Here is a 25,459-nt window from a genome sequence, read left to right as displayed (position 1 = left end):
GCTATTCCCCCAACAGCTAGAGAGATGTTTCATCATGTCAGGCGCTGATAGAGAGACAGATAGATAGTGGAAACCCCCTGGGGTTCTCCTATCTGTCCTCTTTTCTGCAGCCCAACAGTTATTTTAAGCCCAGAAACAACTGGCCTCCTAAAAAGACCCCGAAAGTGCGATAGAAAGGGCTTGCTATTTTATTGTGAGCTTTCCACTCTGCCAAAACTCCCCGGATTCACTTTTGTGGACTTATTTTTTCAACCACAGTGTGAGGCAGGCAAGAGAGAGAGAGAAGGAAAGAGAACTAGAGAGAGTGAGGAAGAGAGAGAGAACGAGTAAGGAAAAGAGGCAGAAAGAGAGCTAGAGAGAGTGAGGAAGAGAGAGAAGAGAGAGAGGAAAGAGAGGACGAGGAAGGGAAAGAGGCAGAAAGAGAGCTAGAGAGAGTGAGGAAGAGAGAGAGGAAAGAGAGGACGAGGAAGGGAAAGCGAGAGAGAGGCAGAAAGATAACTAGAGAGAGTGAGGGAGAGAGAGTGAAAGAATACAACCAAAGCTGGAGACTTTAGGATAAACAATTATTCTTCTCTTGCTTGTTTCTTTAACTGGTGCAAATTGGTGGCTAGTACTGGCTACTACCCATTGAAGGCTCTAGTTCTGTATAGTTTCCCCTGCTTCTTCCAGTTCTTACTCATTGTCCACTAGTGGGCATTTCCCTCTAAGAAGCATGCAGCTCCTCTGGCTGTCCCTATTGCCCTGTCTGTACCTGGCCTCGCTGTGCTCTGCAGAGCAGGGACTGGAGTTCCCCAGCTTTGACGGGAAGGACCGCGTTCTGCACATCAACGAACGCAACTACAAGAAGGCTCTGAAGAGGTTTGACATGCTGTGCCTACTCTACCATGAACCGCAGCCGGCTCACAAAGGCAGGCAGAAGCAGCTTCAGATGACTGAGCTTGTGCTGGAGGTAAGAGGGGGAAGAGGAGATGAGGTGAGAGTGGAGGAGAGAGAGGGGGAGAAAGTAGTGCAGGGATGTTCAGATGCTATAGGTCAGCCAACAGGGGCCAACATTCCTTGTCTGAGGGTCAGTGCTATCCGGAATCCTTGGGATGTCCCTACCCCCCATTGAAGTTGAAATTTAAAATTGTTAAATTAAGGGTTAAGATTAGGGTTAGGTAAGGGTTATGGTTATGGTTAAGGCAAAGGTTTAGGGTAGATATGTTCCAAGGATCCCGGATAGTGAATGTTTTCTGGTAAGCAAGGTCAATAAGGTAGTGAATAGGATTATGAGATTATTATTCGACCTCAAGACAAAATGTGTAGAGCACAGACAAAAGGTCATTTTAACAGATGAGGATGGGGACATGTAGAGCTTTAAGGCTTAATGGTAATCACAGTGAATGTATACATTTAATTTGATAATTGACATGGAAGATATATTACACATCCTAGTTCCTTAGATACATCTTTGTAAAAGCATATGTTTGTTCCCAAGGTCAGCATCGTCTTTCCATCACATTCAGGCTGGTTGATTTACATGGCTTCCCTCGCTGAAGTTAACCGTCTGTCACTTCAACTCCGGTGACATCATAAATAGAGTTGACATCTTTATGCGCTACCAGGACATTTTAAATGAGGATTGCTGGACACTGTGTGGACAAGATAAATAATTTCTGTGCCTGGACAGCTGCTATATGACCATATGAGAAGCCTTTGTAAAACAAAGATTTGATGTCAGAGATTACTCAAAGACAAATGGCACCTCAATCACACATACCTTTCTGTCACCCAACTACCTCATCCCTATATTGGTATTTATCTTTTGCTCCTTTGCACCCCAGTATCTCTACTTGCACATTCATCTTCTGCACATCTATCACTCCAGTGTTTAATTGCTAAATTGTAATTATTTCGCCACTATGGCCTATTTATTGCCTTACCTCCTTAATATTACTACATTTGCACACACTGTATATAGACTTTTCTATTGTGTTATTGACTGTATGTTTGTATAGTCCATGTGTAACTCTGTGTTGTTTTTGTCGCACTGCTTTGCTTTATCTTGGCCAGGTCGCAGTTGTAAATGAGAGCTTGTTCTCAACTGGCCTACCTGGTTAAATAAAGGTGAAATTTAAAAAAAAAATGAAAACTGTTGATTGGTAATTTCAGAGAGAGAATTACCTCGTTTCTCTTGTAGAACAGAGCAATATCATACCATCAGGTCGTGATGATTATGGGTATTCCCATGTCCCAGCACTGTTTCTAGGTCAGCTTATAATTATAGTTTCTGAAATTATTCAGACCCCTAGACTTCTTCCACTTTTTGTTACATTACAGCCTTATTCTAAAATGGATTCAATTACAAATGTTCAATCAACACACAACACCCCATAATGACAAAGTGAAAGCAGGATTTATACATTTTTGCTCATTTATTAAAAATGAAAAAGAGAAATACCTTATTTAGAAATACCGTGCTTCTACACCTGCATTGCTTGCTGTTTGGGGGTTTAGGCTGAGTTTCTGTACAGCACTTTGATATATCAGCTGATGTAAGAAGGGCTATATAAATCAATTTGATTTACATAAGTATTAAGACCCTTTGCTATGAGACTCGAACTTGAGCTCAGGTGCATCCTGTTTCCATTGATCATCCTTGAGATGTTTCTACAACTTGATTGGAGTCCATCTGTGGTAAATTCAATTGATTGGACATGATTTGGAAAGGCACACAAGGTCTCGTAGGTGGTCCGACAGTTGACAGTGCATGTCAGAGCAAAAACCAAGCCATGAGGTGGAAGGAATTGTCCCACAGTATTGTGTCGAGGCACAGATCTGGGGAAGGGTACCAACAACTTTCTGCAGCATTGAAGGTCCCCAAGAACACAGTGGCCTCCATCATTCTGAAATGGAAAAAGTTTGGAAACACCAAGAGCAATAGGGGGAGAAGGACCTTGGTCAGGGAGGTGACCAAAAACCCGATGGTCACTCTGTCAGAGTTCCTCTGTGGAGATGGGATAGCCTTCCAGAAGGACAAACATCAACAATCAGGACTTTATGGTAGAGTGGCCAGACGGAAGCCACTCCTCAGTAAAAGGTATATGACAGCCCACTTGGAGTTTGCCAAAAGGCACCTAAATGACTCTCAGACCATGAGACACAAGATTCTCTGATCTGATGAAACCAAGATTGAACTCTTTGGCTTGAATGGCAAGCGTCACATCTGGAGGACATCTGGCACCATCCCTACGGTGAAGCGTGGTGGTGGCAGCATCATGCTGTGGAAATGTTTTTCAGCGGCAGAGACTGGGGGAGACTAGTCAGGATTGAGGGAAGGATTAATGGAGCAAAGTACAGAGATTCTTGATGAAAACCCGCTCCAGAGCGCTCAGGACCTCAGACTGGGGTGAAGGGTCACCTTCCAACAGGACAACAACCCTAAGCACACAGCCAAGACAATGCAGGAATGTCTTGGTCTCTGAATGTCCTTGAGTGGCCCAGCCAGAGCCCGGACTTGAACCCGATCGAACATCTCTGAAGAGACCTGAAAATGGCTGTGCAGCGACGCTCCTCATCCAACCTGACAGAGCTTGAGAGGATCTGCAGAGAAGAATGTAATGTGAGAAATTCCCCAAATACAGGTGTGCAAAGCTTGTAGCGTCATACCCAATAAGACTCGAGTCTGTAATCGCTGCCGAAGGTGCTTTAACAAAGTACTGAGTAAAAGGTCTGAATACTTGTGTAAATGTGATATTTCAGTTTTTTCTGTTTAATAAATTTGCAAAAATGTCTAAACCTGTTTTTGCTTTGTCATTATGGGGTATTGTGTGTAGATTGATGAGGGAAAACAACTATTTAATCAATTTAGAATAGAATAAGGCTGTAACATAACAAAATGTGAACAAAGACAAGGGTTCTGAATACTTCCCGAATGCACTGTAACTACTTACTTGGCTCATGAACGTGAACTAATTAATGAAAGAGGCTCCATTGCTTCTTGTGTCAGTAAAGATGCATATTAAACAGTAGCTTAACTATTTGCAAACATCTGTTTTTCAAAAAGTGAGAAGTACCCACCCCAGTCACAACAAAAGGACCTCAGTCAAACTCCACTTTAGCCCTCTGCAGTGCAGTGGGAGTTTGGAGGCCTTTGTTCCTCTCTGAGGAAGTGTTCTCTGAACAGTAAACAGTGCTGACACTTACAAAGGAGTTTCTCCCACAGTCAGTCCACAGGGTGCTCTCCTCTAGAACCTTGGTGATCAAAGCTGTGTAGACAAAGACAGCACTGGCTGCAGTTGCTAGCCCAAATTCCAAGCATCAGGGAGAGAGGAAGTTGAGTTTGAAAGCAGGTTATATATTTCCCACAGTGGACTAATGCAATGCTGAATATGTCTAATGATTTGAGGTGGATCATAAGGAAATAAGTGCCCACAACACCCCAAACAACACATTGTTGCTACGTTGTTGAAATACCAAGTTGGCTGATGACAAATGTTGTGTCTTGTTAAATCCTCAGCTGACTGCACAGGTCCTGGAGGACAAGGACATTGGCTTTGGGATGGTTGACTCTCAGAAGGATGCCAAAGTTGCCAAGAAACTGGGTACGTCATAATTTGTCAAACTCAGCAAAAAAAAAAACATCCCTTTTTCAAGACCCTGTCTTTCAAAGATCATTTGTAAAAAGCCAAATAACTTCACAGATCTTCATTGTAAAGGGTTTAAACACTGTTTCCCATGCTATGTTCAATGAACCATAAACAATTAACGAACATGCACCTGTGGAACGGTCATTAAAACACTAACAGCTTACAGACGGTAGGCATTTCAGGTCACAGTTATGAAAACTTAGGACACTAAAGAGGCCTTTCTACTGATTCTGAAAACACCAAAAGAAAGATGCCCAGGGTCCCTGCTCATCTGCGTGAATGTACCTTAGGCATGCTGCAAGTAGGCATGAGGACTGCAGATGTGGCCAGGGCAATAAATTACTGTGAGACGCCTAAGACAGCGCTACAGGGAGACAAGATGGACAGCTGATCGTCCTCGCAGTGGAAGACCACGTGTAACAACACCTACACAGGATCGGTACATCCAAACATCACACCTGCGGGACAGGTACAGGATGGCAACAACAACTGTCCGAGTTACACCAGGAACGCACAATCCCTCCATCAGTGCTCAGACTGTCCGCAATAGGCTGAGAGGGGCTGGACTGAGGGCTTATATGCCAGGTCCTCACCAGACATCACCGGCAACAACATCGCCTATGGGCGATCTCAATCCCATTAAGCACGTCTGGGACCTGTTAGATCGGAGGGTGAGGGCTAGGGCCATTCCCCCCAGAAATGTCTGGGAACTTGCGGGTGCCTTGGTGGAAGAGTGGGGTAACATCTCGCATTAAGAACTAGCAAATCTGGTGCAGTCCATGAGGAGGAGATGCACTGCAGTACTTAATGCAGCTGGTGGCCACACCAGATACTGACTGTTACTTTTTTATCTTGACCCCCCCTTTGTTCAGGGACACATTATTCCATTTCTGTTATTCACATGTCTGTGGAACTTGTTCAGTTTATGTCTCAGTTGTTGAATCTTGTGTTCATACAAATATTTACACATGTTATGTTTGCTGAAAATAACGCAGTTGACAGTGAGAGGACATTTATTTTTTTGCTGAGTTTTCATATTCCTGGTCAGGTCATATGGTCAGGCAAATCCCTGGTCACAAAACATGAATATGGAAACAAGGCTTCTGAACTAATCCTTTACATCAAAAATATCAAAATACCATAACCTCTACAAAATAGGTATTTGTCAAGGCTTGTTTTCCAGTTGGCACTCAGTCACCAATGCTTCCTGAATCCTCCTTTCCTCTGGGCTCTCAGGTTTGGAGGAGGAGGGCAGTCTGTACATCTTCAAGGACGACCGTGTGATCGAGTTTGACGGAGAATTCTCAGCAGACACCCTGGTGGAATTCCTGCTGGATGTGAGTAGGATCAAAGGGGAGGGAAGCGGGAGGTAGGAGAGAGAGGGAAGAGGGAGGTAGGAGAGAGAGGGAAGAGGGAGGGAGGAGGGAAGAGGGAGGGAGGGAGGAGGGAGAGGGAGGGAGGAGGGAGAGGGAGGTGGGAGGAGGGAGAGGGAGGTGGGAGGGAGAGGGGGGAGGGAGGTGGGAGGGAGGAGGGAGGTGGGAGGGAGGAGGGAGAGGGAGGTGGGAGGTGGGAGGGAGGAGGGAGAGGGAGGTAGAAGAGAGGGGAGAGGGAGGTAGGAGAGAGAGGGAAGAGGGAGGTAGGAGAGAGAGGGAAGAGGGAGGGAGGAGGGAGAGGGAGGGAGGAGGGAGGAGGGAGAGGGAGGTGGGAGGGAGAGGGAGGTGGGAGGAGGGAGAGGGAGGTGGGAGGGAGAGGGAGGTGGGAGGGAGGTGGGAGGGAGGTGGGAGGGAGGAGGGAGGGAGGTGGGAGGGAGGAGGGAGAGGGAGGTGGGAGGGAGAGGGAGGTGGGAGGGAGGAGGGAGAGGGAGGTAGGAGAGAGGGGAGAGGGAGGTGGGAGAGAGAGGGGAGAGGGAGGTAGGAGAGAGAGGGAAGAGGGAGGAGGGAGGTGGGAGGGAGGAGGGAGAGGGAGGTGGGAGGTGGGAGGGAGAGGGAGGTGGGAGGGAGGAGGAGAGGGAGGTAGGAGAGAGGGGAGAGGGAGGTAGGAGAGAGAGGGGAGAGGGAGGTAGGAGAGAGAGGGGAGAGGGAGGTGGGAGAGAGAGGGGAGAGGGAGGTAGGAGAGAGGGGAGAGGGAGGTGGGAGAGAGAGGGGAGAGGGAGGTAGGAGAGAGAGGGAAGAGGGAGGAGGGAGGTGGGAGGGAGGAGGGAGAGGGAGGTGGGAGGTGGGAGGGAGAGGGAGGTGGGAGGGAGGAGGAGAGGGAGGTAGGGAGAGGGGAGAGGGAGGTAGGAGAGAGAGGGGAGAGGGAGGTAGGAGAGAGAGGGGAGAGGGAGGTGGGAGAGAGAGGGGAGAGGGAGGTAGGAGAGAGAGGGAAGAGGGAGGGGGAGAGAGAGGGAGGAGAGAGAGAGGGAAGAGGGAGGTGGGACAAGGGAGAGAGAGGGAAGTAGGAGAGAGAGGGGAGAGGGAGGTAGGAGAGAGGGGAGAGGGAGGTAGGAGAGAGGGGAGAGGGTGGTAGGAGAGAGGGGAGAGGGTGGTAGGAGAGAGGGGAGAGGGAGGTAGGAGAGAGAGGGGAGAGGGAGGTAGGAGAGAGGGGGAAGAGGGAGGTAGGAGAGAGAGGGGGAAGAGGGAGGTAGGGGGAGAAAGGTAAGAGGGAGGTGGGACAGGGAAGAGGGAGGTAGAAGAGAGAGGGAGGTAGGAGAGAGAGGGAAGAGGGAGGTGGGACATGGGAGGGAGGTGGAAGGGGGAGGTAGGAGAGGGGGAGGTAGGAGAGAGAGGTAAGAGGGAGGTGGGACAGGGAAGAGGGAGGTAGGAGAGAGGAAGAGAGGTAGGAGAGAAAGGGAAGAGGAAGGTGGGAGAGAGAGGGAAGTGGGACATGGAAGGGGAGGTAGGAGAGAGAAGGAAGAGAGGTAGGAGAGAAAGGGAAGAGGGAGGTGAGAGGGAAGAGGGAGGTGGGACATGGGAGGGAGGTGGAAGGGGGAGGTAGGAGAGAGGGAAAGGGGAGGTAGGAGAGAGAGGTAAGAGGGAGGTGGAAGGGGAGGTAGTAGAGAGGTAGGAGAGGGAGAGAGAGAGGGAAAGGGGAGGTAGGAGAGAGAGGTAGTAGAGAGGTAGGAGAGGGAGAGAGAGAGGGAAGAGGGAGGTGGAAGGGGGAGGTAGTAGAGAGGTAGGAGAGGGAGAGAGAGAGGGAAGAGGGAGGTGGAAGGGGGAGGTAGTAGAGAGGTAGGAGAGGGAGAGAGAGAGGGAAGAGGGAAGTGGGACAGGGGAGAGAGCGGTAAGAGGGAGGTGGAAGACAGCAGGAAGAGGGAAGTGTCTTTTCCTCCAGTGTAAGGGGGATAGAACCGCAAGGGGAGAAGACTTCCTAGCTCATCATGTTATAAAAAATGAACAGCCTCTGCCTCGTTAGATGATATGTAAATGCTGCAATGTAATGCAAGGCTCAGCAGGAGAACACTAAGTCCTCTCCCCCTTGTCTTTCCTGGTAAAATAAACAGAGTTAGTGTTTGAAGGGATGTTGTAACTGGTAAATACAGCTGGTGGTGTAGTTTGAAGGGAGTAGAGAGGCAACATGATAAATTAATAAAAGATAAACGCAAGGAGTAAACTTCTGTTGCTCATGTACAGTACAAGCAATGCTTTTTGCCTGGTACACGTGGCAACTTTTCTGTTATTAAAGGCAACTCACTCATCACAGCCCACTCTCTCCCACTGTGTTAATGCATGGCCATGCTGTTGTGCTCCTCTGCCCCCTAGGTGTTGGAGGACCCAGTGGAGCTCATCAGTAATCCTATGGAACTGAGGGCCTTTGAGAGGATGGAGGAAGACATACGCCTCATTGGTTACTTCAAGGGAGAGGACTCATGTGAGTCTGTGTATGCCTAAGCATGCATTATGAGATGGCCTGTTCACACGAGTCAAACAAGTGAATTGTGTGAAGAACTCATGGGAGTGAGAAATTGTCTCTTGCTTTAAGGTGCACTCGTCTCAGTGTGGTTTCATACTTCAGCTGTCCAAATCAGCCCCCTTAAAATCTCCCTGCTGTTCCTGCCCAATACTCCCCAGAAGCTCACTACTCCACATAGGACCTAATAGAGGCAAATAGCCATTAAGCCAGATGCTATAAAGACACTTTGCTCTGGGCTGATCTACACTCCTTCTTGCCTCCTGAGAGGCTTTTAATAGTTTCTAGTTCTCTGTCTAATAGGTCGAGAGCAATTATAGACAGTGCTGCTCCAAAGAAGAAACAGAGAAGGGAAGATAAAATCTCATATTTGACAGAGGCATGATGCAGCTTTTATTAGGAAAAATCCTATTTCGGAGAGAAGATTGTAGGTCCTACGGCCGTGACCTTGGGGCTTATTGAGAGGATAGCCTGGCGCCTCAGAAGCTGGATGTAAAATGGTTCTGTTACTGAGGAGGAAGAGGGAGAGAGATTACGCTGGGAAATTGAAATTGAATGTCAACCCTTGTTTTCCTGATCACATAGCTTTCTGAAGGAAGATGAGTTTTGAATGCAATCCTACCAAACTGTAATCTGTTTCTTTCTCTCTCTCTTCCTCTTCTTCCATTCTATCAGACTACAAGGCGTTCCAGGAGGCCTCAGAGCGGTTTCAACCCTACATCAAGTTCTTTGCCACATTCGACAAAGCTGTAAGTACAGGACACTCCACAAACCTGAATCAAGTCAAACCTGTGTGCGTGTAGACAGTATCTAGGTCCGTTTCTACACAACATCAGTGATGGATAAGTTGTGTGTTGTGATGCAGACGGCGAAGCACCTTTCTCTGAAGATGAACGAGGTGAACTTCTATGAGCCCTTCATGGAGGAACCAGCCATCCTCCCTGGCAGGCAACTCTCAGAGATGGAGATAGTGGAGTTTGTCCACCAACACAAAAGGTAACCCGAAAAAAAAGAGTTAATTTAAGGGCTTGAACACACCAATAGCGTTTGCCTCCCGAGAGCGAACCGTGTGCAAACCGATTTTACATGTAGAATCACGTGAAAATGTTGTCAGTCAGACTTCACTGAACGATCGGTAGATGAACAGGAGATCCACATTCAATGCGACCCTTTAGTTCTGTGGTTCTAACTTCTCCCGTTGGTGCAGATGGATCATTAGAATCCAGTCATTTTTCATATCATCACTGCTATTCTTCCTGATCTCATATGGATGACCCAGTTTACTGTTGGATATTCTTGAAATGTTGTGTGGCTGCGGTCTGTCTTCCGCAGGGCGACTCTGAGAAAGTTGCGTGCAGAGGACATGTTTGAGACGTGGGTGAGTTACCTACAGTGTTACTGTACCTCTCCCTGAGAAAAGGGAATTATACTGGTGGTATTATATGTGTACCCTTTACAAATTCAACATCCCTTTCCCAGGAGGATAACCTGGATGGGATCCACATTGTAGCCTTTGCTGAGGAGGAAGACCCAGGTTTGTTGATCTTTTATTTTCTCATTTGTAAAGCTGGAATCCTTAAATGGTGAAACTGCAACGTCCGTTTGGAATGTTACAACAACAAAGATGTTACTGAAAACAACAGAACAGCAGAATATGTACTGCAATTTCCTCTTTGGCCACACAATAAAAATAATAACAAAGGTGCTGGGGCGGACAGTGGCGCTGTTTCCCCTAATGCGGATTCCATATTTAACACAGTACATGGGTAGGGACACAAATGGGTGTGTACAAATATCTCTAAGCTGTCCATCTGTGATTTCTCCAGATGGTTATGAGTTCCTGGAGATCCTGAAAGACGTGGCCAGAGACAACACCAACAACCCTGAGCTCAGTATAGTGTGGATAGACCCTGATGACTTCCCACTGGTATGACCTCTGACCCCACACACACCATCATACTGTATATGATTACCTATTTCATCTGGTGTGCTTGGTCAGCTTTATAAACTGCACCAATGCCTTGTCTGTCTCCCCGATCCAGCTGACCACATACTGGGAGAAGACCTTCAAGGTGAACCTGTTTAAGCCTCAGATTGGAGTTGTGAACGTAACAGACGTAAGTTGAGCTCTCCTTTAACTTAAGTTGTGTTCCACCTGTTGGTTCAACGTAATGGTAAGATAACACCTCTGGACAACTCGTTACAATAGAATCTGTATTACCTCTTGAGCTGAAGACAAAATTGAATTGGATGAGGTGGCCAGTGGTTGAACTTTGATCCCCACTGTGGCAGGCAGACAGTGTCTGGCTGGACATGTCCAATGATGAAGACCTGCCCACAGCTGAGGAACTGGAGGACTGGATCGAAGACGTGCTGTCTGGGAAGGTCAACACTGAGGATGACGATGATGTGAAGGACGATTATGACGGGGTTGACCGGGAGGATAGGCACCAGAGTGACGATCACGATGATCATGATGATGACTATGACGACCATGATGACAGTGACTAACCTGCAGTCCAGCAGAGATTGCATGTTTTATTGAACAGTCTGGTATTTTATCTTGTATTTTCATGAAAATTGTAGGGTAAAATGGTAGTTATAGAGAATTATCGAATAGTAAATGCTTGGTTTCTTTGGGATTTATTGAAAGATGTCCATGTATAGCTTTACTACTTGATACCAGGTATCTGCAGTGATATCTGCAGTGTTCAGTTCTTTGTACTAGAAGCACTAAAATAACCAATTGTTACCATGCAATCTCTCAGACCATAGCACGTAAATACTTAATTAGACTGTGAAATAAACTGCAACACCAGTACATCATAGAATGACTTGTTACATTTTCTAAATAAAAGCTAAAGCTTCTTTATGGCAGAGGATTGTAAAGGTTCTTATGAGACCAGGTTGTGTTGTCTTGATTCCATAAATACTTGATTGTATAATTATGTGATAGTGTATGAATAAATGTAATGTAACCTAAAGGTTTTGGGTGTGTGTATGTGTGTGTACCGGTGGAGGCTGGTGGGAGGAGCTATAAGAGGGCGGACTCATTGTAATGGCTGGAATGGAATAAATGGAACTACTACTAAGTAGTTTTTTGGGGTATCTGTACTTTACTTGACTATTTATATTTTTGACAACTTTAACTTCACTACATTCCTAAAGAAAATGTAGTTTTTACATTTTCCCTGACACCAAAAAGTACTGGTTACATTTTAAATTCTTAGCAGGACAGGAAAATGGTCCAATTCACACACTTATCAAGAGAACATACCTGGTCATCCCTACTGCCTCTGATCTGGCGGACTCACACACACGCTTAGATTGTAAATGATGTCTGAGTGTTGGAAGTGTGCCCCTGGCTATCCGTACATTTCAAAAACAAGAAAATGGTGCCGTTTGGTTTGCTTAATATAAGGAATTTGAAATGATTTACATTTTAACTTTTGATACTTAAGTATATTTAAAAACAAATGATTTTAGACTTTTACTCAAGTAGTATTTTACTTGGTGACTTTCACTTTTACTTCAGTCATTTTCTATTAAGGTATCTTTACTTTTACTTAAGTACGACAACTGGGTACTTTTTGAGCGTGTGCGTGTGTGAGAGAGTGCGCTTCAGGCCCGTCATTACAGGGGCTTCTGGGTGGCGCAGTGGTCTAAGGCACTGCATCTCTGTGCAAGAGGCATCACTGCAGTACCTGGTTTGAATCTAGGCTGCATCACATCTGGCCATGATGGGAGTCCCATAGGGCGGCACACAGTTGGCCCAGCGTTGTCCAGGTTTCACTGGGGTAGGCCGTCATTGTAAATAAGGATTTGTTTTTAACTGACTTGCCTTGTTAAATAAAGGTTAAATAAAAAATGATCAAATACTGAGGTCAGATCTCACACTGCCAGCCAGAGTCCTGACCAGCATCCTCTCTGGCTATTCACTTCTCACTGTGAATTATTCAAACCGTTCTGAATAATGCAACATCGTTAGTCCTTCTAATGCAGGGTGAGAAGCACAGGCAGCCCACCCCACAACCACACACACTTAACACACACTCTAGGTGAATCGGTGTTACTGGGTATAAATGAATAATGAGAGATTGTTAAAATCACCCCCCTCCAGCTACTCATATGCTGTGGTATGCAGACGGTATGTTTGGATTTTGGCAAAATGCATAAACATGCCATGCTATGGCTGAAGGGATGTGGTGGAGGAGCTAAGAGGTTGTATCCGCAGGAGACAGGACAGATCACTGCATGTTCTCCCTGCACCAAGGGAACCAGGGAATGAAAACACTTAAGACCAGAATGAGTGTCTGAATTATGGTTGTGGCCCCCAGTGAGGGTCTCCAGGGCCTTCAGTTTTATTGATACCCGTGTCATGACAAAACGTGATGTTCAACATGAATAATGGCTGAAGTAAATGCAAAGAGCGGCTGGCATGTAGTTCATTGGTTGGGTTATTCAGTGTCCGGCACAAGCTCTATGGAAGATGGGATTAAGGAAGGGTTTGGTCGAGAAGGGATACAGCTTTTGTTCAAATTGACTTTTCGGAGCTGGTTTAGGAGAAGTAGCAGGTTAGGAGAATTAGGTTATTGTTAGGAAAAGGGTTAGTTTTTTTTATTTTAGGATTAGCTAGAATAATTTCTAGACATGGCCCTAAAATAGAGAATAAGAGTAGGTAGAGGAGGCTCGATGGAGATTACAGCTCAACAGTGTGGCCCTAACACTTGTTCATTTTTTGTGGGGTACTTAGAGTGAGGTTTATTGCAGGTACAAAATCAATGAAAAAGAGACGATTGATTGAGGGGGAGAGTTACAGTGCCTTCAGAAAGTATTCAGACCCTTTGACTGTATCCACATTTTGTTACGTTACAGCCTTGTTCTAAAACGGATCAAATCAAACCAATTCCTCAATCTACACACAATACCCCATAATGACAAAGCGAAAACAGGTTCAGAAATAGCTTATTTAGATAAGTATTAAGCCCCTTTGCTATGAAACTCGAAATTGAGCTCAGGTGCAGGCCCCTAGAGCTGGCCACCCGGCCAAACTGAGCAAACAGGGGAGAAGGGCATTGGTCAGGGAGGTGACCAAGAACCTGAAGGTCACTCTGACAGAGCTCCAGAGTTCCTCTGTGGAGATGAGAGAATGCCAAGCGTCACACCTGGAGGAAACCTGGCACCATCCCTACGGTGAAGCATGGTGGTGGTAGCATCATGCTGTGGGGATGTTTTTCAGCGGCTGGGACTGGGAGACTAGTCAGTATCAAGGCAAAGATGAATGGAGTAAAGTACAGAGAAATCCTTGATGAAAACCTGCTCCAGGGCGCTCAGAACCTCAGATTTGGGGAAAAGGTTCACCTTTCAACAGGACAATGACACTAAGCACTCAGCCAAGACAACGCAGGAGTGGCTTCGGGACAAGTCTGAATGTCCTTGAGTGGCCCAGCCAGAGCCCGGAATCCGATCGAACATCTCTGGAGAGACCTGAAAATGGCTGAGCAGCAACGCTCCCCATCCAACCTGACAGAGCTTGAGAGGATCTGCAGAGAAGAATGGGAGAAACTCATCAAATACAGGTGTGCCAAGCTTGTAGCGTCAAACACAAGAAGACTCGAGGCTGTAATCGCTGCCAAAGGTGCTGCAACCAAGTACTGAGTAAAGGGTCTGAATACTTATGTAAATGTGCTATTTTTGCTAATAAAAAAAACTTTAAAAAACTGTCGAAATCTATTTTTGCTTCGTCACAATTCAATCAATTTTAGAATAAAGCTGTAATGTAACAAAAAAGTGGAAAAAGTCAAGGGGTCTGAATACTTTCCGAAGGCACTGTATGTGCACCTGCCACTATTAGTGCACATTTAAAGGCCCAATCAAATCAACAATGTGATTTCCTGTGTTTTATATACATTTCCACGAGGTTGGAATAATACTGTGAAATTGTGAAAGATGCTATTTTAGTGTAAACGCTACTTGAAAAGACCACCTGAAATGTCAGCCTGTTTTGGTGGGATGCAGTAAATTATGTTATAAATTAAATCTCAATGTAATTGTAATGTTTCAGATTGTTTTGGGTGATTTCACAAGTTAAAAAAAAAAACTTACCCCAAGCAACGATTCACTTCCTCATCATCGTTGTGCAGTACGGGGCCTCTAAAAAAACATGAACAAATGCTCCAAAAACACCCAAATATGTAATTTTAGAAACGGAAATGCTCTCAGTATCGTGATGCAGGTGTTTAGATGTTGTACACATTAAATTGTCATTCCGAACATGATCCACAACGTTATATTCCATGCAACGTTTCCCTACCCAGCTGTTCCATTCTCCGTGTAGCCTCCTGCTGGAATGGAAGGAGAGATATCGCTTGAGTCGCAACAAAACGGAATATAATGTTGCAGTTAAAGTTCTGAATGTTTGTGGAGCCTTTGTTCGTCTTTTTTTCAGAGCCCCCATACTGTGTACTTTTCTCAAAAACAAGTGAAATCGCAAAAAAGTGTCTGGACCCTTCTATAACATGGAATTTACATTAAAAAATATATATTTTGTTGTGAAAAAGCAAACTTCTCATTTAATAGACCAATAAGAAAGAGTTTCAAACCAATAACAGCCAATTTTCTGTTTTCCCCTCCCCTCTCAGACCACTCCCAGATAGTTCCAGCAACAGTAAATTCTTCCTTGAGAAATTGCCCTTTGCTATTTTTGTTTATTTTCGACCATTTTAATTTAAAATAATCAGAGTAAGGTACTTAATTGTTACTCAGAAATAATTTGATATTGTGATAAAAACAGCTGCATTGGTCCTTTCAGTGTGTATTCCTGATGTGTTTCAGAGTCAAGCTCCTTGGTCAGGAGAGCTTCGTCAGACTCTGTGAGCACAGGGTAGTACTAAAGATCTGCCCTACCCAGAACTGATCTTGTTCAGCAGAGCCCAAAGCCCAAAAGGCCCGACTCAGAGCAGGCTGTGAGAACAAAATACCACTGATCTCTCCCCTCTGCTTCAGTCGGTCTGCACACAGCCAGGCCAGCACACATCACCAAGTCATTATAAAACCAAATGAGGGAAAGTATGAGAAAAAAAAAACATTCCATTTAGATGCAAATGCTTCTCGTTTCCTCTCCACACTCTTGACAATGTATTTCTGTGGCTCTTCTGGAGAGCGAAGGAGAAGCGAGGGTTAAACCGGTGATAGATGAGTAGTGACAGGTGGGCCCGCAGCTAGTTTTCGGGGGATGAGGTCGTGTGTGTTGCCGCTGCACACATTCATTTACCCACAAAGCTGTGTGGCGCCCCACTGAGAGCCTGACAGCAAGCCAATTACTATGGGCACCATGACAACAACCAGCCAGCCCCAAAATAACCCAACAAGGTGACATTTGGCTCATATAGCAGGATCAAACTGTTAATGGGTGATGACAGAGCAGAATGTTTAAAAATGGGGTTTGACAGTTAATAGGTCATAACACACTGTGGTACTTGTGGGTAGTCTGGCTGCACTGTAATAATTTATAAAGTAGTGGAACTCTAGTCTGGACAATTATACACACTGACAGCTCCTTATTGATCCTTCACAGAAGAGGCAACAAGTAATGGTCATTTCACTTTCTCTGCCTGGGTGACAGTTAATGCAAGAGATTTCTTAGTACCAACGGCACTCATCGTCGCACCTATAACCACCCTAGGACCACAGACATGCCTAGGATATAGTTGTGTGGTCCAAAAAAAGATCCTTTCAATGGAATGCTTGAAAAACAGTCCTTCTTAGAGCCAGTTAATACATGTTCATACAAAAGTTTATTTTACACAAATGCCTGTTGTATAGTGAAATTGACACATTGATTACAATGCGTTGTCAGGTCAGTAAAAAGCAGAGGTCTACAGTATGGGTGCAACCTGGCTAACCTTTAGCCTGGTCGCAGATCAGTTACTGCCAGATTAGCAGAACCTGACAGTAACAGCACAAACAGATCTGTGACCAGGCCAGCAAACCATGACAGAGGTCAATACCCAGGTTACCATTTATTGGGATGACTCCTGCACCGGAGGCAGCTCTACAGAGTGGTCACTAGCTGGCACAGACACAAAGGCATGATCTTAACCACACTGCTAACACTAACCTTAAATTAAGAACAAAAAGCTATTTTTTTGTTTTGATTAATTTTTTCCATAGAGACAATTTGACTTTGCCACTGGCACATCTAGCAGAAATCGCTCAGTTCTGCCCCCAGGGCAAGACTAATCCCAATAAACGTCAATCTGCGGTCAGTAGAGGGAAGGCTGAGCATGTGATAAGGGAATGGCATATGCACACGCTTAGCTACATAAATACATACAGTGTAAAGACAAAGTCCATCAATTATGGGTACAAAAGACTCCCAGTGCTATAAGTATAAAAAAAATGTTTTCATGACGACTGAGAAAACAAAGAGAGTTGCATTTCCAAGTGGCTTTTATGAGCCACATGCTGACGGTTCACAATGGTTTGTGTATAACCTGCCACGGCACCATGCGTTTGTTTGTGAATGTGTCAGCACCCAACAGTAACCCCTTGCCATACCAAAGTCTGACACCGTCTGGTTTGTCTGCCAGGGGGCGCCCACGGACAGTTTTGTTTTCATGAATGACATGCAGAGCTGTAATACCGTGGAGGACCTCGACAAACCGGAAGTCCATTCTACATGGGGATTTATGAGATCGTAGATAGGATCCTGATCACCTCTGAAACAATTAATCCTGGATGGATCTCAATCTGCCACCCACATTCACTTGGGGAGAATATAGGATTCTGATGTCATGAGTGATTTTTATGTTCATCCTTTTAAATAAGGAACAGACTCAAAGCTATCAGGTCCCCAGATTCACAGCTCAACATGATATCTCGCTTGATGACATTGCAATAGAAGATGAACCAGACGGGTGAGTTACAAGGGAGGCTCCTCTTCAGCCCCTAGTACCATACTCGCCATCTCAAGAGGCGATTAGCTTAATTAACCACTTAGACTTTCAATGGTAATAGCTGCAGAATAATCAAATGTATTTATATAGCCCTTCTTACATCAGCTGATATCTCAAAGTGCTGTACAGAAACCCAGCCTAAAACCCCCAAACAGCCAGCAATGCAGGTGTAGAAGCACGGTTCTGAATAGAGTTCTGCGTACCGTGTACAAGGTACAAAGGCAGATTGAGGCTGTGGTCCAAATCAGTGTTATACATTAGTTGTATCTGTGTATCTTCTCTCCCAGAGTGCTCTATCAGGCAAAGTAAGCGTGATATAAGTGAAAGCCTGAACCCTGAGAAGAGATATATGCGGGGAATTAATGTGTAGCTTTATAAAAAGGTAACTAAAGTTTCAGCAAATACAGGGTCCTTAATGGACACGTTATCAAAATATGACTACGCTGGGAAGTGGGACCATCCTATGAAAAATGTAAGAGTGGAACGAGACAGCAGCACATCTCCAAAATCCATTACAGAAGCTGTAAATATTGACTTACATCAGCAATCAGGATCCTATGGGATTCCTAATACGTTTGAAGAGCTCTGCTTTACAAACCAGCCATGAGTGTATAATGGTTGAAAATGTAACATAAGTTAATTTGGGATATGGATGGACCATTCTGAGCCCGTGTGGACAGTAGTACTTATAAAAGAACATAGTCCTGTATAGTACAGAATAACCTGGTTATAGAGAGAGCTGGCTTGTGGACGAGATGTACTGCAGTATAACATGCTGTTGTATTGCGACATTGCGCCTGGGAAAGTGCTGCTGTATGCATAAGCCGTACTACAGTACACACTTTGAGGTCTAAAAACATATATATTTTTTAACAGATCCCCTGGAGATTGAAGGACTTCAGCCTGGGGGTAATCGTATAAATTGGCATTGAATTAGAATTTATATTTACATCACCAATAACAGCTAAAACAAGGTTGTTTTTAAAAATATCAGAATAACAATGAATGCCACCGATATTCATGTCTTGCTCTGTACACCCACAGATCGGGATATAAGGAAATGGGAGGGAGATTGACCCAGTACGCATAGACTTAAAACACCATTATATCACAATGTGTTTATACATAATCAATATACAGATGTAGAGAACATGTGCATGTAACATTTAAAAAAGAAGACAATTAAGTAGCTATAGTTTCAGAACAGCAGACAGGCCTGAGACGGTTGTGTTAAAATAAACATTTTGTCCAGAAGTTAAATAGTGGCAGTTCACCATCTGTAGTGGTTTGGCTGAGGGGGAATGAAGGAATGTCCATGGCAACAGTAGTGTCATTTGACTCTTTGGTGAGATGTCAAAATGGCCGTCCCCCTCCTTCGGTCTCCACTTTCTGTCTGGAGTCATGGAATTAAAACAATTCCTTGTCTTGAGCTCTGCATCAGTCTTTCAGAGGTGGAACAACTGATTGTGTTCATAGACATTGACACATATGCAGTCTGCACACATTGTTAATCTACAGTTCCATCTCCACAGAGTCCAGTTCAATCTTCTGTGTGTGCATGCAAGACAAGTCAAATTCATCACCGGTGTATATTTAAAAAACATTTTTTAAATATTAACTCAAACCAGGTAAACCATAGATAAAAAGGATCATATATTCCAACATGTGTAACATATATTCATATATAATATAAAAATCCAAAAATAAAATAAAACTGCAAACCCAAAATAAAAACATTTTGAAAACAAAACTAAAAAAAAAGTTGTGTGGTGGTAAAAACAGTTGTCCAGTTCTACACAGAGGTCTCTGACTGTAGCCGCAGGACGAACTTGTGCGACTTGGGGTCGATGAACTCCTCTGAAAGCTGGATGTAGGGGATCCTTTTGGCCGTCACCACCAGGCTGAAGTCTATGCACTTGAGGAGGAAGATGGCGCCCTCCTTGAGGCCACTGGTGACCGACACCTCGCTGACCAGAGTCCACTGCCGGGCCAGCCAGCGCTCGCGGCCATACTGCAAGGTGGGCCCGGGGGTCAGGTAACTCTCCAGGAAGGCCTATGAGGAGAGGAGTTAGCACTTTCCCAATAACATAATTATTTGTTACTACTATACAAGTAAGGTGCCACTCAAAGGAGTTGGTCAAAACCAGTGGGGGATGATGGTGGACGGGCTCATTGTAATGGCTGGAATGGAATGAAATCCCAAACTATTCCATTCTAGCCATTACAATCCGCTTGTCCTCAGATTTCTCCTCCCACCAGCCTCCACTGATGAGAACACTTGGTCACCTTGGGCGTCATGTTGTTGGTGATGCAGAAGGCCAGGTGCTGCTGGATGCTCTCCATGCTGTGGCAGTGCTGCTGCCTGGTGGTGCGGAGGTACTTCTGCAGGGAGCGGGCCATGGAGGGGAAGATGGCCTGGGCGGCCTCGCGGGGGTCCATTACGTCCCCGGAGGCTTTCTTCTGCTCCTCCTCCTGCATGCGCTTGATGTGTGTGAAGGCCTCCTCTACTGCCACCACCAGTCTAGGAGGGCACATGAAATGTGGTTGTTCAGCGCACAATGATGGAGTGTATACTTCTACTACAGGGGCTTTGGAAACATCTAAAAAGGCTTTACATGGCATAGGAGTAACTACAAAAATATATAGAACTAAAACAATTACCTGCACTTGTCTTGAATTAGCTTTTAACTACAGTAAAGGGTTTTTCTTTATTTTTACTATTTTCTACATTGTACAGTAATAGAAGACATATGGAATCATGTAGTAACCAAAAAAGTGTTAAACAAATCAAAATATATTTTATATTTGAGATTCTTCAAAGTAGCCACCCTTTGCCTTGACAGCTTTGCACACCTGAGATTCTCTTAACCAGCTTCATGAGGTAGTCACCTGGAAAGCATTTCAATTAACAGGTGTGCCTTGTTAAGTTAATTGTTGGAATTTCTTTCCTTCTTAATGTGTTTGATCCAATCAGTTGTGTTGTGACAAGGTAGGGGTGGTATACAGAAGATATCCCTATTTGGTAAAAGGCCATGTCCATATTATGTCAAGAACAGCTCAAATAAGCAAAGAGAAACAACAGTCCATCATTACTAAGACATGAAGGTCAGTCAATCCGGAAAATGTCAAGAACTTTGAAAAGTTGCAAAAACCATCAAGCGCTATGGTAAAACTGGCTCTCATGAGGATCACCACAGGAAAGGAAGACCCAGAGTTACCTCTGCTGCAGAGGATACGTTCATTAGAGTTACCAGCCTCAGAAATTGCAGCCCAAATAAATGCTTCAGAGTTCAAGTAACAGACATATCTCAACATCAACTGTTCAGAGGAGACTGCGTGAATCAGGCCTTCATGGTCTAATTTCTACAAAGAAACCACTACTAAAGGACACCAATAAGAAGATGCTTGGGCCAAGAAACATGAGCAATGGACATTCGACTGGTGGAAATCTGTCCTTTGGTCTGATGAGTCTAAATTTGAGATTTTTGGTTCAAACCGCTGTGTCTTTATGAGACACAGTGTAGGTCAATTCCGCATGTATGGTTCCCACCATGAAGCATGGAGGAGGTGATGTGATGGTGCTTTGCTGGTGACACTCTCTGTGATTTATTTAGAAGTCAAGGCACACTTAAACAGCATGGCTATCACAACATTCTGCAGCGATATGCCATCCCATCTGGTTAGCGCTGAATGGGTCTATCATTTGTTTTTCAACAGGACAATGACCCAACACACCTCCAGGCTGTGTAAGTGCTATTTGACCAAGGAGAATGATGTAGTGCTGCATCAGATGACCTGGCCTCCACAATCACTTGACCTCAAACCAATTGAGATGGTTTGAGATGAGATGGACTGCAGAGTGAAAGAAGTTCAGCAAACAAGTACTCAGCATATGTGGGAACTCCTTCAAGTCTGTTTGAAAAGCATTCCAGGTAAAGCTGGTTGAGAGAATGCAAAGCTGTCATCAAGGCATAGGTTGCTACTTTGAAGAATCTAAAATATATTTTGATTTGCTTAACACTTTTTTGGTTACTACATGATTCCATGTGTGTTATTTCATAGTTTTGATGTCTTCACTATTATTTTACAATGTAGAAAATAGTACAAATAAAGAAAAACCCTTGAATGAGTAGGTGTCCAAACTTTTGACTGGTACTGTACTTTATTTAGGGAAAACTTTCTTACTATAACTGTGTCTCATCTAGCTATCTTAAGATTAATGCACTAATTATTCGTTTCTCTGGATAAGAGCGTCTGTTTAGCGATTCAAATGTAAACGTAATCTAATATCAAACCAAAGAGAGGAGACATACTTTATTATCCGTTTGGTTGGTAAGTCCAAACGGCTCCTTTACCACAAATATGTAGAAAAACAATCCCCATATGTCCTTCCATTCATTTACCAAACAGCCGAAAACCCCCCAAACCTGTCTCTCACCGGGCCTTGCGTTTACGGACGCGTCTCTCGTGCTCCGCCTCCTCGTAGTACAGCTCGTTGTGACTGGTGTCTCGGCGGCGGGCGGCAGCGGCAATCATAGCCCGAGACTGGGAGTGGGCCAATCCGGTCGCTGCGTTGTTCTCAGGGCCTAGGGAGGCAGACAACAGAGGGATGTTAGGTTAATACAGGTGTTCATTACTTCCATTGATACAGAATCTTGCAAAGTCAGAGTGTCAAGATATCTCCACACTAAAAAAACATGCCCTATACTCAACGTAACACAGACATATAGACACTTAAACTGTGTGACAACTGAACAAACACTGTCTTTGAATAGTAGTAAACGCTAAAATCGTAAAGGACGGAACACAGTAATCCAAAAAAACAAAAAACGATATAGTTGAAAATGCATGTACCAAGTTCAAACCACCACACCCACGCATCCACTGTAACATTCTGTTATTCCAGGTTCTCTGCTACTCCGCCTCTGTGTCTTTGAGCGGAGCCGAGTGTCCGTCTTAATAAACTTCCCCGGCCAACTTCAAAAGTTGAATGTCAGTCGCATGTCATTATGAGAGTGTTAATATGCAAGAGAGCGACGGCTCAGGTTAATAGAGGCTAAGAGAGGGAGCTGCTGCAGTATTAATGTAGGCTGGGGGTTCGGGACGGGAGAATTGTATTATATATCCAGGCCCTATTTCTCCAGTCTGAGAAACGGCAGCCATGTTTGCACTGCCAGTCAGGTCATGAACCCGTCAACTCACCAACCCAAAAGAGATTTGTTTTCTTTTGAAGTAGTAATGTTGGGGGTTAATACCACAAAGAAGAATTATCTGGTGAACAAAAGAACACCGCTTGCTTGATGTAAAGGAGAGAGCCTTGTGGGGCTGTAAATGGGCATTTCAGTATAAATTATAGTACTGAAAAGCTAAACATTTGGAATTAAGGGTGCCTGTCTATGACTATCATGATTCATTTCAGCAAAGCCATGTCTCCTGCTGCCTCATCTGAAGTGTGTGTTCTAACAGCCTCTACCATGCTTAGTGGTTAGGTGATGGACCTTGGTCATGGATAATGGAGGGAGGACAGTCTCTCTCCTAGACTACCCCAAATCACTGTCCCTGCTGCAGTTACTGTGATGACACTCCCCAGAGACCAGCTCCTCAATGAGGAGAACAAGAGGAGAGCGACAGAGTGGGCAGTATAGCTATTGATTTAACACTGCTGGCTGTCTCATCTCTGAGCTCTACTGGAGGGAGGAGGGAGGCAGAGAAAGAATAGAGGGAGGAAGAGGGCAAGAGCCAGAGCGAGAGAGGGGGGGGTACACTTATGGGGAACACAGAGAAGGAGATTGCTTCATGAGTAGTCACAAGCAGGTCTGATGCCTCTTCACTTCAAAACATGTTCAAACAAATGCATTTATTTAGTTTCCCGCTCTCCAGATATCCTATTAGATTTCACTCTTGCCCAGAGCTGATTTTACAAATTGAACAAATTATTATTCCATCAGAAACAGTCAAAGCAAGTGTTCAGCTCAAAGTGAAAATGTATAACACACTAGTAAATAGAAGCAGCGATAAATCGTCACTAGGTCAACGTCAATATTGACATCACATGTTTTGGGTGTGGTCTACACAAACGAGTTTAATCACTTCACAGCTGTGTCTCTAAACCAATGAGGCATGCCGATTACAGTGGAGAGCAAGGGGATTGGTTTGGTGTGCAGCTCCAGTGAGAGAGGCGGGTTAGTCAGTGAGTCCAGACAGTGTTCAGAGATGCAGGGTTTTAGTGAGAGACAACTACTGAACTTACTGTCCAAAAGGTAAGCTTTCAGTTTGGCTTTAAAGACCTCTGGGTGTTAGAGAGCAACCGAGGAGAGGAGAGAGTCAAACATCAAGCCCAAAGGACAGATAAGAGAAACAGATATAGAAGAAATGGATAAATAAACCCAAGGAGTCTCCATGCACTCACCAGTGGCGGGGGATGCCGGGAACTCACCATCCACATTATAGACCTTAAGGCCGGCCAGGTGCTTGGCGGCCCGGGACTTCGAGGCAGTGAGCAGAGCCGGGTTGTGGACAGAGAAGTCCCTGTAGTAGTTCTCCATGATGGCCAATGCCGCCCGCTGAATACTGAGCACACACACACACGCACGCGCAGGCACACACACACACAGGCACACAGGCACACACACACACACACACAGGCACACACACAGGCACGCACACACACACGCAGGCACACACACACAGGCACACACACACAGGCACACACACACAGGCACACACACACAGGCACACACACACACACACAGGCACACACACAGGCACACACACAGGCACACGCAGGCGCACACAAGAATAAGGCGCACACACTTGAAACCTGGACATAGGCGATACATTTTTTTTACACGCTAATAAAACACACGATTTAAAAATAAATGTATTCACACGCAAGGCAGACACACAGGCAGACAGACAGGCACACACACAGGCACACACACAGGCACACACACAGGCACACACACAGGCACACACACACACAGAGAGAAAGAATAAGGAGAAGGAGATTTACTTGAAACCTGGACATAGAGGATACATTTTTTTTTTACTTACGCTAATAAAATCCACGATTTAAAAATAAATGTATTCATTTTTACAAATCGACCAAGACAGAGCGAGAGACAGAGCGAGAGACAGAGCCGGAGCGAGAGCCGGAGCGAGAGCCGGAGCGAGAGCCAGAGCGAGAGCCAGAGCGAGAGCCAGAGCCAGAGCGAGAGCCAGAGCCAGAGCGAGAGACAGAGCCAGAGCGAGAGCCAGAGCCAGAGCGAGAGACAGAGCCAGAGCGAGAGACAGAGCCAGAGCCAGAGCCAGAGAGACAGAGACAGAGCAGAGAGACAGAGCCAGAGAGAGAGACAGAGACAGAGCCAGAGAGCGAGAGACAGAGCCAGAGACAGAGCAGAGAGAGAGAGACAGAGCCAGAGCGAGAGCCAGAGCAGAGAGACAGAGCCAGAGCAGACACAGAGACAGAGCCAGAGACAGACCCAGAGCGAGACAGAGCCAGAGCGAGAGACAGAGCCAGAGCGAGAGACAGAGCCAGAGCGAGAGAGAGACAGAGCCAGAGCGAGAGACAGAGCCAGAGAGAGAGACAGAGCCAGAGAGAGAGACAGAGCCAGAGAGAGAGAGACAGAGCCAGAGAGAGAGAGACAGAGCCAGAGCGAGAGACAGAGCCAGAGAGAGAGACAGAGCCAGAGCGAGAGACAGAGCCAGAGCGAGACAGACAGAGCCAGAGCGAGAGACAGAGCCAGAGCGAGAGACAGAGCCAGAGCGAGAGACAGAGCCAGAGCGAGAGCCAGAGAGAGAGACACAGACACAGAGAGAGAGAGCCAGAGAGAGAGCCAGAGCGAGAGCCAGAGCCAGAGCCAGAGCGAGAGCCAGAGCGAGAGCCAGAGCCAGAGCCAGAGCGAGAGCCAGAGCCAGAGCCAGACACAGCCAGAGAGAGAGCCAGAGCCAGAGCGAGAGACAGAGCCAGAGCGAGAGCGAGAGCCAGAG

The 25,459-nt window shown here is 45.4% G+C and overlaps 2 protein-coding genes across 4 annotated transcripts in view; one reads left to right on the top strand and one right to left on the bottom strand.

Annotated features, from left to right (window-relative positions):
* Positions 1-437: 437 nt before the first annotated feature.
* LOC112253694 (calsequestrin-2-like) lies at positions 438-11,573 on the top strand. The gene is made up of 11 exons (XM_042323948.1): positions 438-949; positions 4,499-4,583; positions 5,865-5,965; positions 8,366-8,474; positions 9,189-9,262; positions 9,379-9,509; positions 9,846-9,891; positions 9,993-10,047; positions 10,340-10,440; positions 10,556-10,630; positions 10,806-11,573. The coding sequence occupies exons 1-11, from the start codon at positions 713-715 to the stop codon at positions 11,022-11,024; spliced, it is 1,233 nt and encodes a 410-aa protein (XP_042179882.1). The 5' UTR covers positions 438-712; the 3' UTR covers positions 11,025-11,573.
* Positions 11,574-16,290: 4,717 nt separating this feature from the next.
* Positions 16,291-25,459, bottom strand: part of LOC112253693 (vang-like protein 1) — a 53,484-nt gene continuing 44,315 nt past the window's right edge. For 2 of the 3 annotated variants that reach the window (XM_042323945.1, XM_042323946.1), the window contains exons 6-9: positions 23,880-24,040; positions 21,909-22,056; positions 19,757-19,991; positions 16,291-19,523 (exon numbers count right to left, since the gene is read on the bottom strand). In XM_042323945.1, coding sequence (XP_042179879.1) covers positions 19,263-19,523; positions 19,757-19,991; positions 21,909-22,056; positions 23,880-24,040 — 805 coding nt within the window. In that variant the 3' untranslated portion in view covers positions 16,291-19,262. The remainder of the gene's footprint in view (positions 19,524-19,756; positions 19,992-21,908; positions 22,057-23,879; positions 24,041-25,459) is intronic. The other variant, XM_024425640.2, reaches the window with a different exon arrangement.

Source organism: Oncorhynchus tshawytscha, linkage group LG07, assembly GCF_018296145.1.
Source record: "Oncorhynchus tshawytscha isolate Ot180627B linkage group LG07, Otsh_v2.0, whole genome shotgun sequence".
NCBI classification, from domain to species: Eukaryota; Metazoa; Chordata; class Actinopteri; order Salmoniformes; family Salmonidae; genus Oncorhynchus; species Oncorhynchus tshawytscha.
The sequence above is the reverse complement of the archived record's forward strand: the minus strand, read 5'-3'. Positions and strand labels throughout refer to the sequence as shown.

Excerpts from the sequence above, each read along its gene's own strand:
- LOC112253694 (XM_042323948.1), top strand. The coding sequence starts at position 713 with ATGCAGCTCCTCTGGCTGTCCCTATTGCCCTGTCTGTACCTGGCCTCG. Across the intron at positions 5,966-8,365 it reads TGGTGGAATTCCTGCTGGAT|GTGTTGGAGGACCCAGTGGA; the intron begins GTGAGTAGGATC and ends TCTGCCCCCTAG. Across the intron at positions 9,510-9,845 it reads TTTGTCCACCAACACAAAAG|GGCGACTCTGAGAAAGTTGC; the intron begins GTAACCCGAAAA and ends TGTCTTCCGCAG.